The sequence below is a fragment of the Mytilus californianus genome, unplaced genomic scaffold, assembly GCF_021869535.1.
Source record: "Mytilus californianus isolate M0D057914Y unplaced genomic scaffold, xbMytCali1.0.p SCAF_7, whole genome shotgun sequence".
Classification (NCBI taxonomy): domain Eukaryota; kingdom Metazoa; phylum Mollusca; class Bivalvia; order Mytilida; family Mytilidae; genus Mytilus; species Mytilus californianus.
The window spans coordinates 27,745,450-27,769,802 of NW_026262723.1; the positions used below are offsets into that span (position 1 = coordinate 27,745,450).

A 24,353-nucleotide genomic window follows, 5' to 3' on the forward strand; every position below is an offset into this window, starting at 1 on the left:
TATTTAATAGGTTTTACAGTAATGGTTAATAGTTCTATGTTTAGTTAATAGTATTGTTTCTTGTATAATAACAACAACAACAACAACAACTTAAATCTTTATTTGTCAATCAAGACGCCCCGAGGAGCAGAACAATTACAGTTTAAATTAAAGTGTACAAGTAATTGTGGATATTTTTGCGATTTAACTTTTACATGTATTACAATACATGACAATAATACTAATACTATATAGGAAAAGGGAGACATCGTTATATTATTGAAGGAAGAGCTTGGGGCCACTCATGTTTTATTATTTAATTTTGCGCTTCTAGTTTTTATTAAACTATCTATTAATTGTATCATTATATTATTAACCATTGGATCTTCATTTGACATCAACCATATAAATTTTGATTGGTCATTCAGTAATTTAAAATAAGAAAAAAATTAGAAGATAAATCTAAAACGAAACTGGACCTTTCCGTTTTAAGTGATGGACATTGAAGAAGAAAATGAATTTCATCCTCAACAGTGTCATTATTACATAATTTTCAAAATCTTTTGTCTGGAGGTATTCCTTTGTGTCTTCCCTTTGCCATTTCAAGTTCATGTGCACTGATTCTAAATTTGGTTAGCTCATTTATTGTTTTACAATTATTTAACAGTAAACAGTATTTCATGGCCAATATTATTTTCAAATAGTCTATAAGTTCGTAATTTATTTCCTTGCACCATGCCAGGTTTGTCATTATTTAATTGATTGAACCAAATTTCATCATATCTAATTCTGAGTCTTTTAATGGTAATTGACTTTATATTAGATTTGAGACTTAACAAATATTCTAGGGTTAAACTAAGACATTTAAATAATGAATAAATGCTACCAAACCAATTGTCGTTATATTTTTTGATCAAATTTTAGACTCTTCAAATGCTTCTTTAATGAGGGAGTTATTTTGTTCTAATAGTCTGACAAAAAATTTAGACATATTAAGAATAACCTCAAGATATAGGGGGTATCGCCCCAAATCTCCCATCTCTGCTAGGTTAGTTGATCTTCTAGGTACCTGTAGAGACTATTTACAAAATTTAACATGAGATTTGTCAATAACTAAATCTTTACACATTTAAAAAAAATAGTTATCCCCTTTTGAATTGGTCCAAATTTCTGAGCCATATGATAAAATTTGCTTTAGTATGTGGCCAAAAAGATGTAAAAGAGTTTTAATATTAGGTTTAAAATGAGTAAGATATCTTTTTAATTTAAAAATGCTATAAAGTGGGATAAAATAGATAAAGTACGTTTAAAGTATTGCCTGTATGATTAGATATGTTATAAGACAAGACACTATTTTCATATTTTCATAATTAAGGTTTATTTTTAACCAATTTGGTAAAATAGTACAGTAAAACATGGATTAAAATTTGTGTATTTCGTTATCCTGGACAGATATGAAACTATTTTTATGTAGAAGTATTCTTGCGAGGTCAGCTAAGTTTTATTTTTGTAATGCTCGTATTTTTGTTTGTTGCTCTTTTTATGCTTAACGATTTTATTCAGCATGCAACTTTTGCGTTTAGTTTGGTTAATGTGCTTATGCTAAAGTTTGCTATAACCACTTATTGTAATTTTTCGTATACCAGATTTTTTTAAATGATATAGGTCATTAAGTGAATATGGACTTAACTTGGTCATATACCCTCATGAATATAAGCATCAAGTTGAAAACACACACAGAACTAATCTATTCATATTTTAATTAATCCCTTCTGGAGCATGTGCGATTGCACCGGGTTTTGATGTGGTCGTAATGCGTATTCTTTATTTTTTTAAGTGCGTGATTTTGATTGTTGTTTGTCATTTTGACACATGGGTACCACATCCATAAATGGAGTCAAATAGTTTCCAAATTAATTAAGTATATTTGAATTACATTGCTTATAGATTCCATTAAATTTCAATGACATTTACTATTCTTTTTAAAAATATTATGTAATATATTAGTAATGTTACACCAATAACATATGTTCAGTCATGCATATATCTTAAACTATAATTAATGTAAATTATTTAAATTGTATTGATGTAGATGATTCAATACTTTCATTTATATTGTTAAAGATTTTTGAAAGGTTATTTTGATAATAATTAATATGTACAAAAGTCAATTAAATCATTTAACAGGTGTTATAATCCCTTCAGTCTTCAATTTTCTGTCAGTCATGGACATGAATCCCAAATTTGTGCATTAAATATATTTTCTTTGAAAGTATTTCCAAGTCTTGAAATAGACGGGGACAGTAAAATATGTATTGTGTACTATATATAATATTATTTCTTTTTACTTATATAAGTTCATCGTCTGAACAATGATAATTCAGTGGTCACCGATGATATGAGTAAAGTAAAAAAAAGTTATAACAAGAATACCAAAATCTAAGGTAAATTAAAAAAAGGGGAAGTCGATAAAAACGATTGACCCTTTCAACCAACGATTGGAAATCAACTATCATCCTCCCTCTGTTTATTTCAGTTACCTTGATATGAGAGTCTAGATAAGGTTTACAAAATAAAGAATAGTGGCAAAAAAAACCAAAACAAAACAAACCATATAATGAATAGAGTAAAACGAGCAAAAAATACAAAGAATAAAAATTAATTTGGTGCAAAAGAATAAGGAACAAACGAGGAAAATAAAAAATCTAGGCCGTATTTAAATGCTGATTACAAAAATGAACGATTTTCAGAGTAAAAAAAATCATCTAATTCAGAATAAAAATCATAGAAAAATTATTTTCAGGAGAATTTTACAGAGATAAGGGTTATTTTCAAAGATAAAGAAAAATGCCCTAAATTAAAACAAAATATAGAAATCGAACAAACCATGACATCAAATTCTTTTATCATTGATATGTAAGTTCATTGACTATATTTCGGCCGGCTTATATTCTGTTTTACCAGAGATCAAATGATCAATTAGATGTCAATTACTATGTAGCCGTATCGCCTATTTTTATCTATCCATATTTCAATTAAGCCAAAGGCATAAAAAAGTATATGGATAAAATTTACTTGCTTTTACTTTGTTTAAATGTTTTCGAATGGAATATTAGCTTCAAATAATCTGAATCACAACTTGGACTGTCATAAAAGGGAAAAATGTTGTGTACATAACCTTGCTAAAATAGTTCAAAATGTGGTGAAGGGGAGATAAACATTTTCTATAAAAAGCATACATGTTATATGAAAAAACCTGTTAGGACAAGTTACCGTGTACACGGTGTATATTCAGAACGCTTGTTTTTCGATTCAATCGTCGGTAACGCTTGTTTTCCTATTCATGAAACGCGTACTTTCCGACATCGCAAAATATAATTACAGTGAGTGTTTTAAGGTAGGTTGATAAAATCTTCAAAAAATAATGAATAACCAATATTCTTGAATGGAATTGAAGTTGACGCAACAAAACAAATAGACAGGTATCCAGTTTCATAATTCATTGTTTTTTCGAATGATAACTGAAAGTGATTTCGTTTACACCAAAACTGTGTTGTCTTGTAAAACAGACTTTATAGCCGAACATATCCAAATTTTAACAATCTCATCCACAATTATCAACTTTATCACCACCAGTTTTCTTTAAAAAGGGTTGATACATCATATTGAGAAATTATACAAAATATAGAAAACAAATAATCTTATCAGTTTATTCGCCGTTTTTCTGAAGATGTGTAACGCTTACTTTGAGATTCAGGAAACGCTTACTTTAAGATTTAAGGGATACAAGTTCAGTGAAATATATTATGATCATAATATGGTAAAAAATGTTTCATTGTATAAAATCTTTCCTTTATGGAACGATCTTTTAAATCTGAGGGGGTTGATGGGTTTTTTCTAAGATATATTATGATTTCCAACTTTGAAGAAACAAATATTTTGGTCAGGGAGGACACAAATATTCTGATTAAGAGTTTTTTCCATTAAATTTAAATCTAAGTTCTCAAAATTTTAAATAACTTGATGTTTGTCTGGTACGAAAAAGAATTTCAGAATTAAAAAACCATCCCCACTTTTCAAAGCTATATGGTTGTTCCCTTACGTAATGTTACAAGTTACATAACTTTGTTATCTTAGGACCTTTTTTTATAATAGCCACACAAAACACACATATTTTTTTAACAGTTCCTCTCAGGTCTTCAATATTTGTCATTGTTTCTTTTTAATTTTAACACACCAAACCACCCTCCCCCGTCACATCCTTTATTGTCCTGGTTGTCTCTTAGTTCTTTTTCACTTTTCCAGCTCTGACCCATTGGATTTCTTTTTTTTTTCTAAAGTACGTATTTTCAACTCAAATGAAAGATGTATTGATTTTTCATGTTTTACGTAGAAATAAAGGTAATATTCCCAGAGAAAATGATGTTAGTCTTCATATTACACATTTATATCTAAAATCAAAAAATGCAACCATATAGAAACCTGTCTTAAACAGTTTAAATTCTATCAATTCTATTAATTATATTTTTCCGAGTCTCATGTCTATATGCATAAACACGGATCATCAATAGATATGACAAAAGTAAGTGATGCTTACAACTTTCGTCCGACAGAAGATTACCAATTGATGATTCTGGGAAAGGGGGATGTGACATTGCAGCAACTTGCAAAAGTGTCGGCCGACAGAATAGGCACCAAATGGACGTCTAATTTTGGTATAGGTAGAAAAAGGGTTCTGACATAGCAGCATCTTGCAGAAACAAATAATTTGTCCCAAACGCTGTCTATGAAAAATGAAAATACTTGTTTTTCTTCACCGTACTAAATTTCATCAAATGGAAAAAACACGTTAAATAATTTAATGCGTCCGAAGCGCTTTTCTTAATATATACCTTCATCAGGAACGCTCAAAGACGAAATGACAGAGAAATCTCCGGTTCGAACAAGCATGCATTTTTAAAAGTTAGAGGGACTCCCACCTAACCCATCCCATCCCACTGGTTATGTATTGAAGTCCACAATAACTTTGTATATACGCATGAGAAATAGCAGAATTGATTTTATTTTGGTACTGTAAGCTGTCAGTTTCAATTGGCATTCTGCTACGGTGAATATGGCCACTTTCCCTGTATGTTCAATTCACATGTTAACAAAAATGTGTATTCAAATCCTATATACTGGAATTTGAAAATAGTATATCATATTCTTTAAATAATTTGTTCAACAATTTTACATATTTCGATAAATTCATTTTGCTATTCGGCCATATATCACGATCCGAAATCCGCGGAGTGGTCCAAATCCAGAGCATAATCCTCCGTGGGAATCGGATTAAGACTTTACTTACCCACCGTTTGTGGTCTCGTGTAGTTGCTTCTCGGGATTCGGATCCTTCCGAAGATTTCGGATCGGGATACCCGGTGTGTATATATTGCTGTTCAAGGCATTTTGATAAAACAATATTGCAAATTTTACATTTTTAAGCTCAGTTTTGCATCGAAATACATCGCTAACCAATATGAATTATTTTGTTTCCAAAAGACAATACATAGCATAACATCCAGTTAATTAACATAATTTTGGTTTTGATAAACAATGTCCTTCTTATATGTTTTTGGTATAGCTAGATACCCAATATTTGCCAAAGCTGTCAAAACCAGGGTATTGGATTATCTTCTTGCGTTTATAATTAGGCGTTCTCTTTAGAAATAAACTAAAACTTGAAGTACATACATTGGGCTATGGTTATTATAATGTGAAGTAGACTAAACCATTATAGGAAAAAAAACCGTTCGAAGCATTGGTCAGATAACAACTATTTGGTGTATAAGACCTTTACTCTTATGCGGGTTTAGTTATATTTAGATTAAATCTTTTTTTTCCGGCAAACAAAAGTAATCATTAAAATGTTTTAATTCAAACACGCAAGAACCGGAAATCATTTACTCTTCCGGAACACATGGTTTTCACCCTGTTTTTACGTATCGAATTTTTTTCTCGTGTCCTTATATAGTTTTCATGCAGTGCGAAGTTGCCATTATTTGCTGTTGTTTGTTTTTCTTGTCCGAGTTTTAGTTGTCTTTTGTTACATAATTTCACCGTTCATCATTCAAGATATTAAAAATAGCTATTATGTACATGCAAAAAGTATAATAGTCTGATAATGTAGATACTTACTCAATTGAAGTTATCGGGTACCGCTGCGTGTTCTATAGTCTTTGTCGTAGGAAGGTCTGGATGGTGGCCCTCCATTTCTATAATTTTAGACCTTTTTTCTACATTCTTTATTTATTTTGCCCATTATTATCTATTTTTTATGGTTTGCCATTTTTTCTGCACTTTTTCCCAATATTCTCTATATTGTTAACCATATCAAGATCCTCTCGTAGGGTGTTACTTAATAAACATTAAAAACAAAAACATATTTTATAATCTGCATTAGATTTGATGTTTGGCAAATCGTTCCATTCGAAAACAAATGAATTTTAAGATATGGAACAGTTGTAATGAAAGGAAGGCAAATAAATGATTTGAAAACTGGCTTAATTTAAATGTTTTAAACAGAAACATACAAAAGAAATGCATTCTTGTGTTCAATCGTTTACAGTGTTGCGTTTGTGGTACCGTTTACGACCTGAATAAACACTTTCATAATTACATGCATAACTTATTTATCAATTAAAATAGCTATAGTGTTCCGTGGGATACAAGAGAGAACACCACAAACAACGCGTTTGGAGCATTATCCATCCTCAGCACCTATCTTCTGCTTCTTTGTCAACAAAAATCTGAAAGCAAGCGTTACGCGTATCGGAAAGCAAGCGTTTCCGCCGATTGAATAGGAAAGCAAGCGTTCCGAATATTCACCGTGGTGTATGTACAAATTTGGAGAATATCATTAATATCTATATTAATACATGCTAACTTACAGAGGATTTTTAACGGCAAAGTAAATCTCTCTGCTACATACTTATACATTAGCATTAAACTTTAAATGTTACTCTTTTCATTTTTATAGATAATTCTTGTCACAATTCTATATATGTAGTTAAAAGAAGTGACCAATCAACTAGTGCTGAAAAAGCATGACAATCCAGAATTTACCCGACAATAGTTGCAAAAAAAATTAAAATATTTTCAACGCCTGTTACCACCAAGCGATAACGGTAACGGATTAACAATAGGTCAAACATGTCATATAGTACGGCCTTTAACAATGAACAAAAACCTTACTAATTAGCACTACAAGGGCAATTTGAATTAAACTTGCCACAACTAGCCTTGGGGTATCTGTCTGCCAAATATGTCCGATGATCCCAACATGACCCCAAAAGTTTAAACCAAACTATAAGGTATTAATGCACATGATGAATGTATCGTTTATTATCTTGAAAACAGTTTTAACATTTCGACTTCGAATTTGATTTTGGCTTCCCACTATTTTAAATCGAATGCCGCTGATGACCCTTATGTAGAAAAAAAAACGCGTCTGTGGTACAAAAAATATAAGTCGGGTATCTTTGGTAAGTTTTAAACAAAAATCAGAAAGGCTAGACGTTTTTTGAGTATGAAGATATTCCTACTATCTATTTTGTTAAAGAATTTGTTAGACGACACCTTATTAGAGTTATTTACCAGTGATAATTTCCACCATTTTTTTTTTCATTTTTGCCTATTATCTTGAAAATGTCGATAGATACTTTGTAAAATTCAAAAGTTAGACAAGATCTACAAATAAGTTAAATAGACAAAAACTGTCAGTCAACTCTTTGAGGTTCTGTCCTTAAAATGTGAATTTTACCTATTTTCTGCCTTTTGGACATAACTAAAGTTTATGGAAACAAACTGTAAGCAGCAAAATAAGATCAACAAGACAAGATCTACAAAGCTGTCATCAAATTCTCATTGAATCAGTTGAGCGAAACAGGCTTAATTGTTAATGCAATATCTCCATTCATTATTACCCATCCAATGCAAAGCCCACTGAACGTTTTGTCTTCCCTGGTAAAGATATAACAGAGTGATGTTATGTATGCCAATCTCGCAAAAAAGCTACAGAAACCTTCACTTTAAGGTTATTATAGCAAATTCAAAAGGAAAAAAACATATTTTTCTATAGATTTGTTATGATTGACCTTATCTATATACCTGACATTAATGAACTTGGCATGGTTTTTTTTCGTTTTGTCGTTAAATGTTTTGAATGAATTCTGTTTCATATGAGTAAAAAAATAAGTTGGCCAGAAGTGCTGCACAACTAGCACAGATAGGAATGTTCAATAAATATGTTGTGTTGATAAAAAAAGTCCACCATTTTGATGTATAGTTGTGAAAATTAGCGCGGATAATTTCAGTTTTTTATTTAACCTTAAACAAGAAAGTTGTATCTACGTTTCCCATTCTTGTAGAAAAAGCTCCTTTTAATGAGGCGATGTAGTCGATCTTTCAATTGAGCATGGGAATAGTAGAGTGAAGAGTAGACAATTCCAAGGTTTTGATATTACTGCAAAATGGTTAAGATCGTGAATCAGTATTTTGGAGTAGATCGCTTGAATCCACACATCTGATAAACACCGCTGGTTGAATGTTCCACATCAATATTTTTGAAGGCCATCTCATTCTATAGAAAGAATAGTGGTAAGAAATGTAGAAAGATGTTTTAGTTAAACATCTTGACAACTCGGGTATATTTCTTTTTGTTTATGAGGATTTTTGTGAAATTTAGGTTTACAGTATAAAGACGGGATATTTTCATTGTCCCTTTTATATTAATATCAAACGAGAGGACGGATTTCTGATTTTCAAGAATTTTGTCTTTTGGGAATGATGTAGGGGTGTGTACATATTATATAAAATACAGGATGAAAACATGGGATTTTGATGGAAACAATCCAGCGTGCATGTGTAGAGCTGGTAAAGTTTACTTCAACTAGGAAGGTAGGAACAAAATGTGTTCTTTATTCAGGGCGTCACTATATTTTCAACGAAACTGATACAGTTTTCATCTTTCCTGCTACATTAAGACATTCCATGCGGACATAGTGGATACTCGTGTAAAAATTTATTTTTTTAAAAAGGTAGAATACCTGAACCATTCAACAAAATAATGTCATCTTTATAGTTAAATCAGGTTAAAACATGGATTTGATTTAATCTTTAAATGTTTAAAAGTTATTATTTTGTAGCTGGGGTGAACGTAGCTTGCTAGATTTTATGAATTCTAAATTTGATATAAATGACTTTTTAAACTGCTGGCATTAGTATTTAGACTAATATTAGTTTATGATACCACAAATAAAAAATCAAGATCATAATGCGTTTATTAATCTTTGTATTTTAAATACAATACTATCATGAGTGTAATTATTTAAATGCTGGATAGTTCCGACTATAAAGGTAAAATATCTGTTATCAATTTATCAGTACATACACAACAATAGATGACGCGTTAAATATTTTGATCAAATAACGTAGAAGAATTGTATCATTTTAAACTATTATAAATATTTTGTAAATTATCGATAGACAAGGGGGCATTTTTACATTCATACACTTTGAATCAAAATGGCGTTTGCGCAGTCAGCACAAAAGGCACAAATTCCAATCGGATGCCAGTTTTGTGACAGTGGAACTAAAATTGAATGGAAATGTGTTTTCTGTTCATTATTACTGTGCAGTGAATGTAAAGATATTCATCTGAAAGCTACAAATTCAAGCGATCATAAAATTGTAGACATAAAGGAAGTGAGACCGAAAGATGAATCAAAGGGACTCGTGAGCTTTAGCGAAATTAACTGTCCAGAACATTACAACCAGCTCTGCGTGTTATACTGTAAACGTTGTGACCAACCCATCTGTATTAAGTGCGTTACCAAAACTCACAAAGGTCATAATTTAATTGATGAGGATGAATACAACGATGAACTTAACGAAAAAATTTATAAAATGAAGTTGAATGAAAGTATGCCGACCAATCCACATTTGCCTAGGGTCGTTTCAGGGAAAGCAAATCCACAGAAATATGATACAAAGATCTATGAATTAGGCGAGCAAAAACCGACCATTAAAGTAACTAGGAAATATACCACTGATTTTAGGCAAATTTACGCAATGGTTTCATGTTCGTATGATTCATTGTGGATTTCAGACTTGTTACAAAATGTTATGAAGAATGTGAAACTGAAAAAGGACAATATTCAGATCATAACTGAGTTCAATATTCCGGTGTACGACATGACTACTAATTCAAATAATAATCTACTTGTATCAGTAAGTGATGAATCAAGGCTTAAGATTTTGACGAAAGGATCAGGGCAAATATCACGATCTAAATACAATGTAGAACCATTGTGTACATGGGGTATACATGTAACTATGAATCAAAAAATAATTATTGGAGCAAAAACGCCAAGATCAGGATATCGTACAGGAAGTCGGTTAGTGATAGTAATGGATGAGACAGGAAATAATTTACAGAAATATGAACATGACAAAAACAACAAACTATTATTTACACTACCGTATAGGATAACCAGTACCAGTAATGGTAACATCTGGGTGGTAGATGTGTTTGATGAAGATGGCAGTGGTAGAGTGGTAGTGCTGGGGCAGACAGGAAACATTATACGCATATATAATGGTAATCCTGATGTTAACTCTAAAGAAAGACCATTTAATCCTACATGCATACTAACTACACCAGCGGATAATATTATTGTGGCTGACTGTTTAAATCATGCATTGCATATACTGAACAGTGAGGGAACTTTTGTTTTATACATTAGGACTGATGATGAAGGAATAAGATTACCCCATGCTCTTGCTCTGTCTGGACAAGGACATTTTTATATTGGTTGTAGTACTCCAAAGAGAAGTCCTTATTCTGTTAAAGCTAACCTGTATCAAGTAAAATACTCAGGATTTTAAGAAATAAAAGACGTGAGCTTATTTGGCTATTCTTTTAAGATCCCCTTTGGTCATATAGCTCCTTATGTTTTCATGTCTTATACATTCTTGGCTTTTAGTTATCAACTAAGGTTAGGTCACCTTGCGGCCTTCAACAATGAGTAAAATCCATACCACACAGCAAGAAATAAAAGGCACCGAAATGACAAATGTAAAACAATTCATACGAGAAAACTGATTTATATACAAAACAATAAACGAAAGATAAATATTCCATTACATGTTTAGGGTGTACAAGATGGACAAATAGAACTAAAAACATCAGGAATATCTTCTGTATCAGATATAAGCTTTTGATTTAATTTGATTTTACGTTTGATAATAATTTCACAAAATCCCATTTTTTAAACAGTACTTGCCTTGTTAGAGAAAAAAGTAAAACGTTATGGCCCAGTATTTGAGATTATGTTCACCTTGAATATGTGATGGACTTTGTGGGTTTAAGTAATGTCAAAGAAAATCAAATGCTTGGGAGATTTGAAAAAGAGCATACTTTGACATATAATGGTTTACTTTTACAAGTTGTAACTTGGATGGAGAGTTTCATTGGCACTCATACCACATATTCTTATATCTATGAAGATACCGATGGTTCAACGAAAAATCATACCCGGAAAAAAAAAAAAAAAAAAAAAAAAAAAAAAAAAAAAAACACAGTAAGATCATAAAAAACGAAACACCAGAAAAATAAAAAAAACAACAATCTTCCAAACAATACTAATCTCACTAAAAACTCACAGGATTTTGCATATTACATTAAAAATAATGAGTGTCTGTCAAAGTTCTTCCTCGATTTGTCAAGTTTTTTTCATATCGCCTTTATTAAATTCAGAGTTGTCTCTCTTAGGCTGATTATAATACAAACATTTTTCAAAACATTTTGAAATTTATATATATCAATTTAAAGTTAAAGTAGTTGAACGATGTTCAAGTCTCATAACTCCTTATAAAAGAAAACAAATCAAGATTACATCAAAACCTGAGCGAATCGTAAAAACTCTGAAAAGAGTGAAACCGGGCGCGTCGACAAGGTAAGATTTTTCGATTGATGCATCACATACCATGCGGATACTCACTTAGTCAAAATTTCATAATCGGAAATAGGATACAACCAGTACCTTCACAGATCAGATGACGACTGTTATTTTACTGTTCTTTGCTTTACTTGACTTTTTAAATCTTTTTAAATGATTTTATGCAATAGACATTTCATAATTCGTGCAAAGTGCGCAGGCTAATCGGTAATTTATTTTTGGAACATGTTCAACTTAATTCAATACATTTCTGAAATATATTTTATGAAAGAGAGGTTGAGCTCATAAACATGTACTAGAAATTGCATATAGGATATTTTTGCGATCTTTTACATCTATTTGTATAGATAAAGGCAACAGTAGTATACCGCTGTTCAATAGTTATAAATGGATTTAACTGAAAAAATCTACTAGAAATTGCATTTGTAGTTTCAAATACACGCACATATATATGTTCCTATAGGATATTTTAGCGATCTTTTACATCTATTTGTATAGATAAAGGCAACAGTAGTATACCGCTGTTCAATAGTCATAAATCAATTTAACTGAAACAAATCCGGGTCACAAACCAAAACCGAGGGAAACACATCATCTATAAGAGGAAAACAACGGAACAACATAAACACTGAACTGCTAAAAAACAAACGCCAACATACATATAAACGGACTATTTGATAACAACTGCCATATTCCTGACTTGGCACAGGACATTTTAAGAAAAAAATGGTGGGTTGAACCTGGTTTTATGGCTAGCCGAACCTCCCGCTTATATGGCAATACAAAAAATACCGCTAAAATGACAACATTACGTGGCAGGAATACAGTACAAATAAAAGCAAGAACACTCAGGACAGAAAAATACATAAATAGATAATATAATAGCACGTTACAACATGTAAACCACAGAATAACAACGTACACCACAATAGAATTATGAACTGTGCGAACGTATCAGCGCAGGTAAATTTCTAAAGAAAGAATATAAAATTTGGATTAAGTTTGTAATGGTGTTATTTTATGTATTTTTTAACCATTACAAGAAAATTAATATAGAATTGTGTTAGTAATGATGTAATTATTTGTATTTGCTAACCATGTCGGTTTTTCATCTAAATCAAAACTGTGTAAAAACAAATAAATTCTGTGCTTCTAGTTGCTTTAAACTAAAAATCATATAAATGGACTAGCTGATTAATTATCTTAACTTTTACATATATATAACTTGATAAAAATAGAATTCAAACCACAAATGATAAGACATAACACAATATCGAACCAGACTTACAAACGAAACATCATAACTAAATACATGAATGTTGGATGTATAAATACCGAGACAAGTTTAAAACATTGCGAATTCACACTCGGGAAAACAGTCATGTTTGGGAATAGGTCACGTTTGGTACATAGCAGACGAGACGACGTAGATGGTACACCACAATCTAAGACGTGGTAAAAAAGTCGTTAGTTAGTTTAGACACAGACACATCGTAAAGATAAACCAATTCGTGATGGTGTCCATAAAATTTACGGAGTGTCATTTTTAATCTTTCCTCCTCATAACTCTGTTATTCTAGTTTCTGCGTAAGGAGAACATTCCTGTATACGAAGTCCATATAGTGTGAACATGCACGAGCATAACGTATCAACTGAGAAATGTAAACACCATGCGATAGTGCTGAAGGTATGTTACTACTGAGAAATGGGAAATTGATAATTGGGAAGTTGAAATCGTCCCGTTTGTCATAGATTTATGTGTGAATTCGTCCATCTGTGTCAATATTGCGGAAAAGATCAAGGTATGAAGCTGTCCTTCTAGTATCAGTAGTATCCTTAATTTTAAGATCACTGGGATATATGAGATGTAAGAACTGACTGAAATATGGATTATTTAGTGATAGGACATCATCAATATATCTGAAAGTCGAATTAAAGAATTTCGCAAGGTGCTTTTTCTTGTTATCTTTTAGAAGGTTCTGAATGAATTCTGCTTCATCCGAGTACAAAAACAAATCGGCAAGAAGGGGTGCACAATTAGTACCGATTGGAATACCGACTGTCTGTTGAAATATCAATGCTCCAAACTCAACAAATATATTGTCAATCAAAAAGTCCAGCATTTTGATAGTATCATCCTCAGTATATTTTCTGATAGAATCAGTGTGGTTCTTCACAAAACAAGAATTATTATAACCCAAAACAAGAAATTTATATCTACGATTCCCATTTTTATAGAAAAAGCTCTGTTTGATGAGATGGTGAAGTCGATTTTTCAATTGAGCATGGGGAAAAGTAGTGTAAAGCGTAGAAAAATCAGAAAGTTTAAATGTTGCTGCAAAATTGCAGAGATTGAGATTTAAGACTTAGCAGTAGATCTTTAGAATTTTTAAGAATCCAGATCTGATTGACACCACTGGTTGAATATATTTGATCACAATATTTTTTGAAGGCCATCTTTTACTGTAGAAAGAATAGCAGTCAGCACTTTAGAAAGATGTTTAGTTGAACATCTTGATGATCCAGCTATGTATCGTTCTTTATATGGAGTTTTGTGAAGTTTTGGTATACAGTATAACGACGGTAGGTTTTCTTCGTTTTCTTTGATGTTAATACCAAAAGAAAGAAGGACAGATTTGTGATTTTGTAAAATTTCATTCTTTGTAAATGATGTTAAAAAATTTGTAGGATTACTAGTTTTGCTGTTTATTCCAAGCTCTTTTATCAGAAATTCCAAGTAATGGATTTACATATGAAGACAATATTATTGGAGGCTTTATCTGCTGGAACAACGACACTTTTGTTATGCAAAGAGGATAAAGCATCCACAACCTCCGAGTTCTTGAATGGGTTAGACACCCTTGTGCTAATAGTACATAGTAGTTTCTGAATGCGTTTCTGAATGCATGATCAAATAGCTTTGATCCATTTAGACAAAGTGTCCAGTTCTGGTTCATCTGGCTCGCGCTTTACCTATTTTCTGGCATAGTCTTCAACTGCATCCATCAGTAACTTAAAGTTCTTTTTCCAGTTGATGGGCTTGGGAATTCTATATTTTGGTCCCTTGGCTAACAACTCTCTTAGTTTTTCATTGGTTAGGATGCCAAGGTCGCCAGTAATAACATGACCAGTTGGACTGTAATTGTACTTAAGTATTTTGACGATGCACATGAGCAATCCGGAGGTTTGGATTTCCCATCTTTGGGGTTAAAGGTTCTAAAACCCTCTTTTGGTTGAAAATCTTGGATGCAATAGGCTTGGTATAAGTATATGAAATAACAGGTGTAATTTTATTTTTGAAGTAATCAGGTATAGTTTTTGTACAGATTTCTGGTGGAAAATATTGCTAATATTTATAAACTTTTATTGGCGAATTCTACTTTAACAAAAATACGTTTTTTCTCATCTTTGGAAGTAATGGATACGGGTTTGAATAGTCTATGGTTAGCAATGTCCATGTTAATTGCAACTAATCTATACAAAACAGAATTAGAATCAATAATGGAAGTATTTTTGGCCTCCTGAAATAGTAAATAAAGTTTAGATAATGGAATGGAGTATAATTTAGTTCTGATATGGTGTATTCTTAAAGGTTTTTGAACAGACGATAGCAGACTATCAATTGTCACGGTTTGAACAGCAGGTGCTGTAAAATTTCTGTGACCATGACTTCTATTTCGTCGAGCAGAAGTGTTAAATAATTGTAATGTATTGACAGTACTACACCTAGACAAAATACCTACACCATCAATTTTGTCATTGCATCCATAGGGAATGGCTGTTCCCAACTTTTTAATCCAAAAGTCTTCTCATTGTAACCAATATGGTGTCCTCAATATGGGGTCATTTGTTGAATGATAAATTTTCTCTATAATCCGGACTTTCATAGGTACGCTTAAAGATCACGTACCCGAAGACTTAAAAGCAAAGGTTTTAGGAGTACTCTACATACACTCACTGGTCAATGTTGAATTTGAATACTCCTGATTATCTACAAAGACATCACAAAAAAACGTCAAGACTTCTATGGTGTAAATGCTAGTCTTGTGTCGGTACAAATGATTTACAGTCTGGTAGATTTAAAGAGAACATACAAATTGGTGCCAAATAAGCCCTACTAAATTTAACTGTATTTAAAGTTACTCAATTAAACATAATTTAAAGTTAGATCTATGTTTGTTTTTTTATATATATAAACGAATCAACAATACTAGGTTGCTAATTTGGTACGCCAGACGTGCTTTTCTTCTGCAAAAAACGTTTTGATGTTAAGGCCAGTGCACTCGTCAATCAATACCCACATTGACCATAGTTGGAATCAATGTTTGAAACTGCTTCTTAAGATTTCATTCAGAATTTTCGGACATCTGGATCTGACACTTAGTATACCACCTGAAAGAAAACACCATTGCCTGCTGTGTTAAATTGATAGTTTAAATATAGCTTCAGACTAGCAGGTGCGTTTAACTTTTGATTAAGCCTTGTACCTACAGTATCCACCTTCCCTAAATATAAATAAACTTCGCTTCGTTGCAGAAATTTCCATAACAAACAAAAAATCAAAATATTTATATTTCATATTTACATATCACGAATAGTTCATGAATTTTTCATTCAAAATCGGAACACATAAGACGTCAACTGTTTTTTAATTTTTAAATTTTCCAGCTTTGCGAATAATAAACAGGCCTGTTTTATAAACGGCTGGAATTAAAATCTAAATTTTGAATTTGATTCAATGTAGTCCTGTTTTCCTACTAATAGATGGTCTTCAACTGTTTTTCGGAAAGTGTAACGTCAGATAAAACCACCACATTAGATTTACCTTCGTCAGAAAAGCTCAGCCCTAAACATTTGAAAGCCAGGAATAATTAAAAGAAAATATTAGGAGAAATATGATTAACTTCGCCCGAGGGAGTTTTAATAATTTCTAAATTCATAATCTCGATTTTAAGAAAAGTATTCTATAATTCAAGCCAGACCCGAAGAACTAACTACTAGACCGATAATAAAATCGCGGACTAACAGTCCGCCAGCAGTGGCAACGACCCAGTGTTTGTTTTTAACTGAAGCTGAAAGCTCTGATTCCTTGCCCGACTTTGGCTATACTTTTTTGTCCCTTTTGGATTATAGCTCTTCATCCTTTAAATAAGCTTTGGATTTTCAAATATTTAGTTATCGTGCATCACTGAGGAGACATTTATTGTCGAAATGCGCATCTGGTGCAGAAAAATTGGTACCGTTAATGTTATTATTAAAATAACACTTGCTATTTTTTTGTGCATACAGCGCGTTTCTGAATTTACTTTCATTAGGAACGCCCAAACTATACATTTGAAAGGCAGGGATAATACACACAAATTTATGAAGCCATCTGACCTTAAAGAGAGGCGAATGTTACCAATGGGAAATTCAAACTCATTAGCGGTCTTAACAAAAACAACAAAATTCATCTAAGGGGAACTTTGACTAAAAGAGATAGAACTTTGGTATTTTAAACAAATATCTAAATCTATTAACCTTGATGCAATTAAAAGTATGTTATAAATCTATCAACACCAAACAACTGAGCTGATGAGACCCTCGGTGCTAACATTTTAACTGCAGTGTTAGCGACCAACTTTTAGTATAAAATGAAAATTACACATTTTCAAATTGCATGAGCCCAAAGTGCTTTTCCGGATTTTCTACATCAGAAACGTCCAATCCTTACCATTGAAAATCCAGAGATAATTACAAAAAAACGTAAATACTCATTTGACTAGAAGGGAAGCTAAGAAAATAGTCAAATTCATCTAAGGTCAAATTTGGCTGAGGTAGTTGGTTCTTATTTTCTTACGTTGTTTCAAAACTGAACAAAAATCATACGAGTACAGACTCATTGATCAATAGGCTGATTGTACTTGCAAAATGCAACATGAGGGTAGCCACGTGTGGAGCAGGATCTGTACATAATATCTAAGGGCATGAAATTATTCCCGGTTTCTGGATTTGATTCCTGTTCAGTATTTAGTTTTCCATGTAGTGCTCTGTGACGTGTGTAAAGAGTATGTCGTTTCTTCGTTTTTAATTTTTTGATTGGTATTGTCCTTTTTTCTTTTAACGATAATAATTGCTTGATCCTTTAATATATTTTGCCTCTTAGTCGAGTGTTTATTCGTAAATATTCATATACTTTTATTAACAGATTTCTTTTCCTGTTGTTTACAGAAAGAAACATACGCCGTAGATCGTTCATCTCACATTGGACACATATGTTATGTCTTAAAGTAAGATCATATAATAATGCATAGTAGGAAAGTAAAGGTGAAGCAGTTAACTTTACAGTTCGCACATAAAACAAAATTGTCAGAGGTTTCTTTTCTTTTAAATGTTGTCTTCTGCTGAGATTTAGATGTCGTCTGCTGGGAGAAATTTGATAACTGCTGACAATAATCTACGCAATAGTAATAATCATTAAATTATTTTATTTTTGTATTATATCTCTGTTAAAAGTTTTCAAGATATCAGCAGAAGTCATACAATTGCCAGCTGCTGCCATTTTAGGATAATGCAGAGAAAGGAATCTGATTAAAGTTTCCAAGCTTCCCGTGAAGCCCTGATGACAAAAAAAGGCGGAAGAAGCCACACCATCCTCCAAGGTATCATAATAACACATTAAATACCATCCTTAAAATTATCTTTAAAAAGCAATTCAATCCTTCCTTCACATCTCAAACCTTATAAAGTTAGTTGAATTACATGGTTTCATAATATTAATTTTCAGATTGTGGGTCGAGACATGGTTATAGAACTCTCAGTCTTAAGGGTTTGAAAAATAGTTCAGTTTAAAATGGTTATTGATCTATCAGGCAAAAGGATTTAAAAAAAATGTTGTTTTTTCATTACTACAAATCTCTGTCTATTTCTAATATTTTTAAGGGTCTTGCCAAATATGTTTGATCAAAAATAATATTTCAGTCATAAGAGTTGACAAATATTTTAGTTTGAGTAATGTTATTGATCATGTTTTAGTCTCGAGGCTTTGACTTTTTATTTGGTTAAATAATGGTTCTTAAAGGGACACTAGCTGTCAAATTCATGTTCACTGATTTGACTCAAATTCTCATATTTGAATTATAACATACTAAAACTTATGTCAAAATTACAATAAGTCTGAAATAAACAGTTAGGAAAGCATGTACTCGATAATATATATCAGAATTTCGTGTGTATTTTAGTCTACCGACGGTTACATAACCTGATATAAACATAAACATAAATATAAATAAATTACGACCTCGTGCAATTGGATTTTTGTAGGTCTGTTTGATTTCATGTTATAGGTTAAAAAAATAAGCTTATTAACGTTTTTACCAGTATAAGAATGATATATTGTGGATCGAATCAGTCAACTAAATGGTTCACCTTTGTTTCACTTTCAATGTTGACATTCTTTTACTTTTAATGGCTGAACACGACTAATGCATGCGTAACGAATCTCTAGCTAATGGGTTAAATTGAAGGTCACATGAATACGGATTTAATGAGGTCGAATTATTCACTTGCAAGTGAATAATTCAATAGCGATATTTCTTTGCTTATTTTGACAAAATTATACCAAATTGGATGCTAAAAACGAATTATTATTTCATTATTTCACTTTTATTAATGATTTAACCAAACGAAATCATATTCTAATTTTTTTCGTATCTCGTAGCTAGTGCCCCTTTAAAATATTGGTCCCTAGATTTGAGAAGCATTTTAATTTATGTTGATCTCTATTAAAGCACACACTGCTGTCCATCAGGAGTTTATAATTTTATCCCTGTGTTGGAGTTTGTGTTACTCTTTTCTTATATCATGTATATGTAGTTTTTCTACTACTACTATTTGTCTTGTTAGTCTTTTGCCATTAACCTACGATGTTTTTAGGAATGGTTACTGAGCTCTAATTTCTAAAGTTTTAACCAACCACAGTCAAGCAAATAACACAATTAAAGCTCAAACTTAATTAAAGTAGGTTGTTGGTCATTGTTGCAACTTATATGTATAAGTGAAATGTACATAATTTTTACTTCTTTTTGATTTTCTGGTTCGTTTTAAGTCGTCTTAGATTTCGTTTGGCTAACATCGGTAAGATTTTTCTCCCGTAATATCGAAAAGTGATTACAGTTTAAATATTTACCGTGTGTAACCGAGCACTTATTTGACCCATTTGGATTTACATGTACCTCTTCGTGTACTGTTTTTTTCTGAAAACGTTTAAGGCATCGATTCAGAGTTTTTTTTTCTTCAAAACTGCACAGTAACACGAGCAAATTAAGTCGAGATATTTATGAGTAAAGCAAAGTAACACAGTAATACGATATCAGTTATTGAGACCGAATGGTCGTTTATTGAAAAAGCGCCGACGCCAAATTTGTTTTCTGATTAAATGAACTTTAATAATATCACGATTAAACCACCATCGGTAGTGTTTACTAAAGACTGTTCATTGACTATACCATGAGGATGATTGCAAATCTACTTTATACCGGTGGATGATTGACATTCGTCGATAAGACAACAATCCTATTATTAAACAAACTAAGTTTACAACTCCCTCATGCAAATTCGACCTTAGATGAATTGGGCGATTTTGTTTAAGTTCTTTTTGATCATATAGGTCCTAACGTTTCAACATATATACGCATCTATGGCGTTCAAATATTAAGTTTGAGCGTTCTTGATGAAGGTAAATTCAAAACATCTCATTCGACGCACGGAATTTGTCAAGTGTTTTTTATTCGTCGCCTTTTTTTTTTTTGTAACCTCTGTCTTTAAACCTGTTTCTTAATATAATCACGAATAATAAAAACATAATCTTTTATCAAAATAGTAGTGGTCTTAAACCATTGAAAGTAGAAAAAATTAAGCAATCATCCTTCGTGATAAAACAAAATAATATTAAATTTTACAAAATGCAAGCACAGCAATTTTTTTTATTTACGTAGAATGCAAAAGGGCCTGAACGGATATTGAAAAATGTCAACGATAATAAGATGACACGTGCTAATTGAAAATGAATAATAAAAAGACCAATATTTATACTCTCTAAATACCAATGGCAACAATGTATGACTTACAATGTGGTGTGTAGGTAGTAGTTCAATAACCCTATGATTTATTTGCATTTTACTGGTAAATTTCAATATATGAATGCAACGTAGGACGGATTTAGATTAAAACCTTAAGTGGCAAAATCAGCAGCTGTAATATTTACGATTGTTATTAATGCTAAAAATAAAAAATTACATAGGGATTTCCAAATTCCTGTTTTTGATCTATAAATTTATTGGTAAAACACATTTATATGGTAATGTGCTTTCAAAATCAGAATGAAAAGTGGAAATATCATTTATTTCTAAGATTAATGTTGCATATTTCTGCTTTTATTTGAAGTGTTCATTAGCAATCATACCTCATCTCCTTATTTTTATGTAAAAATGAAAAAAGAAATCTTATACAAATTAAGAGGATTATGCGAGCTATTTTCGTCACTTTGTATCCTCTGGCATTTGGTTTATACTTCCTCTTCACAAAGCAAAAAGAGCTAGGTTATTGCATTTCATGTTTTTTTTTTGTTTTTTTTTTTGCTTTAGATAATCAAGAATACACTTAATGTACTGCCGACATCTAATCTTTTCATCAATCTTTTATAAATAGCAATTATAGTCCTTTCTAGTTTTGGATATTTCAGTTTCATACGACAAACTCTATACAAAAATTAACGACAAAAGAAACATATTTTCGTTTCCTATTGTTTATTTCACTTTCTTGGATGGTGATATTCCTTTGACCCTTACATGCGAGGTCAGAATACTCGAATGATTACACTGTACCATAGTCTGTAGTAACGTTTTAGATGGACGTACGCTGATAAATTATTAAGTCAGGAATTTCGTTACCACAATTTATTAAAAAGTTAATTCGTCCATAGATACAAAGATTTGGCGTTCACGTTTGGCATTCCATGTCGAAACTTTATTCAAGCGAGGCATCCCATTTTTATTTTTACTGTGATGTTGTTTATAGAGCTTGTCCGTGTAAACTGATGATCATCTCAATAAACGTATTCTATAGGATAATCATTTAATCACTGTAGTAAGATTTTAGAAAATTGTGGTATAAGCATTGATTTTTTTATATGTCAAAACATACATAAGTACAGTTATGGACAATTATTGCGCAAGGACAGGCTTTTTTTAACAGACTGTTTTAAACTAAATCTGTTGGAAGTATACTGATGAAGATGGAAGCCTGATAATATATTATTTATTTTTTAGTTGTTAATAAATTGGAGCTTCTTTTAACACTCCAAGATCGGTATTTTTTGTTTTTTTTTTATATAAGGTGATTCGATCCGTCCATGGAAAGAACTTTTGATTTTGTTCTGATTATTATTTTCTTTTCTTCCGCTTTGTTATTTTCTTGTAAAGTACTTTTTAATTGTAAGATGTCGATACCATATTTGGTGTATGATATCTTACAGTATTGTGTTTTTGAATATCACTCTATTTAACAGAACAGTTATCAATGTAAGAGTCATCTCTTCCCAATTAAAGAGACATTAGTTTACCGATGTTAAATCTCGATAATCAATTAGGAACAGACATATCAAGATGACTAACCAAACCGAGGGAATCGCATGAACTCTCAAAATGAGTGTGACTGGGTGCGTCGACATGGTAAGTGATTTCTGCTTTACATGCACCACCCACCATTTAAGTATTGCTTTTCCTGTGAGTGTATCTTCTCCGTTGTAAAAAGATATCCTCAAAATACTTTTATCAGATTGTTCGTTACATCCTTCTGAAGTTTGGGTTAATATTTAAAGAAGGTCTCATGGTGAGTGTTTATAAAAGTTTCTGTCCTTCACTATTTCAACGCACATATTAAATTAAATCTCTTGTGGATAGTTCTTGATTTGCAATCGAACACCGCCTTATTTTCATATTTTCATATTGAAAGGATGTTTGTTATGTGAATGTTAGAAATCGCAAAACCTATCCGCTGGAGGACTAAGAAATTATTCATGCTAATGACATCCATATACTATGAACATGCACACCGTCTTGCGAAAGGTATCATCGTTGAAGATATGTAAATCAATGAAATAGATAGTATGGTCCTACTTTACTAACGGAAAATTGAAATCGTAACTTTCAAGATAGAATGCAGACCCACCAGCCTGTAGCATCTTTATACGGTATATCTGAACAGTTTTTGAATGAAATTACCTTTTTATAGATACAGATAAATGGTTTATTAGGGGGTGAACAATTAGAAGGGATTTAATGGCCATTAAATTACAAATTAGAATATTGGAAGCTCCTATTTAAATCAATTATCACGTTTAATGTCAACCCAGGCAAATAAATTATAGGCAACAGTAGCCTACCAATATTCAAATATCATAAATCCATTTAGAAAATACAAATCAAGGCGAAAACAACAAAAACTGAGGAAATCGCATGAGTTAAAACATAAATGAGGCATCGGTATCTCGACAGGGCAAGCATTTTCTGCATGGATGCATTACTTGTCATACAAATCCGTACTTGTTATGAAAAAAAACGTTAACAAGATTAAACATAAAAAAAAAATTTAACAAATACCGTTTTAAAAGTTATAAGTAATGGCACAATTGTATGACTTACGAAGTTAGACTTATTCTTTTTCAAAAGAACACTAAAATCTATTTAGTTCTGTCGTTATTGGGAATATAGGATTTGCGTTGTCATAGGATTTTTTTCTTGTTTAATTTGTGCTTTCACTTGGATTATCTGATCAAGTATTTCATTACCTCGAGTTATAAACAAGCTTTTTATAACCATTTGCCTTATTCTAAAGCAGTCTGTGTTGCGTAGGAAGACAATTTCATTTAATTTCTTTTTTGAGAAGATGTAGAAATTGATATGGCATTTTTTTTGTGTATAAAAGTATTTTATCATATTACTTGTAAGACTTCAACAACATATATCCGACACCTAAGCTTTTAACAGTGTTAAACGATTGATTCACAAGAACAGAACTCCAGATTGTAATTAGATATCTTTGTTTTTAGCTGACGTGATTTTAACTGTAGGGATTCCTTATATTGCGTTTAAGTTTGTTTCAGAAACAAAAAGCCGATCAAATAATCGTAAATGTCAACGGTAGCTTGCAGTAGGTTTCTATAAATTGGTACCAATTTATAGCAAATTTCTTGACATTTTGAGGAGTAAAATCATTTTGATTTTGTAATTGCGGTTACTGTTCAAAAGTGCAGTAAATTTACTTAACATTTTTATAACTTAAGCGTCTATCATTCCTGTTCAGTTTTCTTTACCATATAAGAAATAGATTAAATTA

At 31.6% G+C, this 24,353-nt stretch overlaps 1 protein-coding gene across 1 annotated transcript; it reads left to right on the plus strand.

Moving 5' to 3' along the window:
* The first annotated feature begins 9,421 nt into the window (after positions 1-9,421).
* On the plus strand, positions 9,422-10,926 carry LOC127709669 (uncharacterized). The gene has a single exon (XM_052215301.1). It carries the CDS (start codon positions 9,544-9,546, stop codon positions 10,903-10,905), a length of 1,362 nt encoding a protein of 453 aa, XP_052071261.1. The 5' UTR covers positions 9,422-9,543; the 3' UTR covers positions 10,906-10,926.
* The last annotated feature ends 13,427 nt before the right edge of the window (positions 10,927-24,353 follow it).

Bases quoted from the DNA above. Each gene is read 5' to 3' on its own strand.
- LOC127709669 (XM_052215301.1), top strand. From the start codon at position 9,544: ATGGCGTTTGCGCAGTCAGCACAAAAGGCACAAATTCCAATCGGATGC.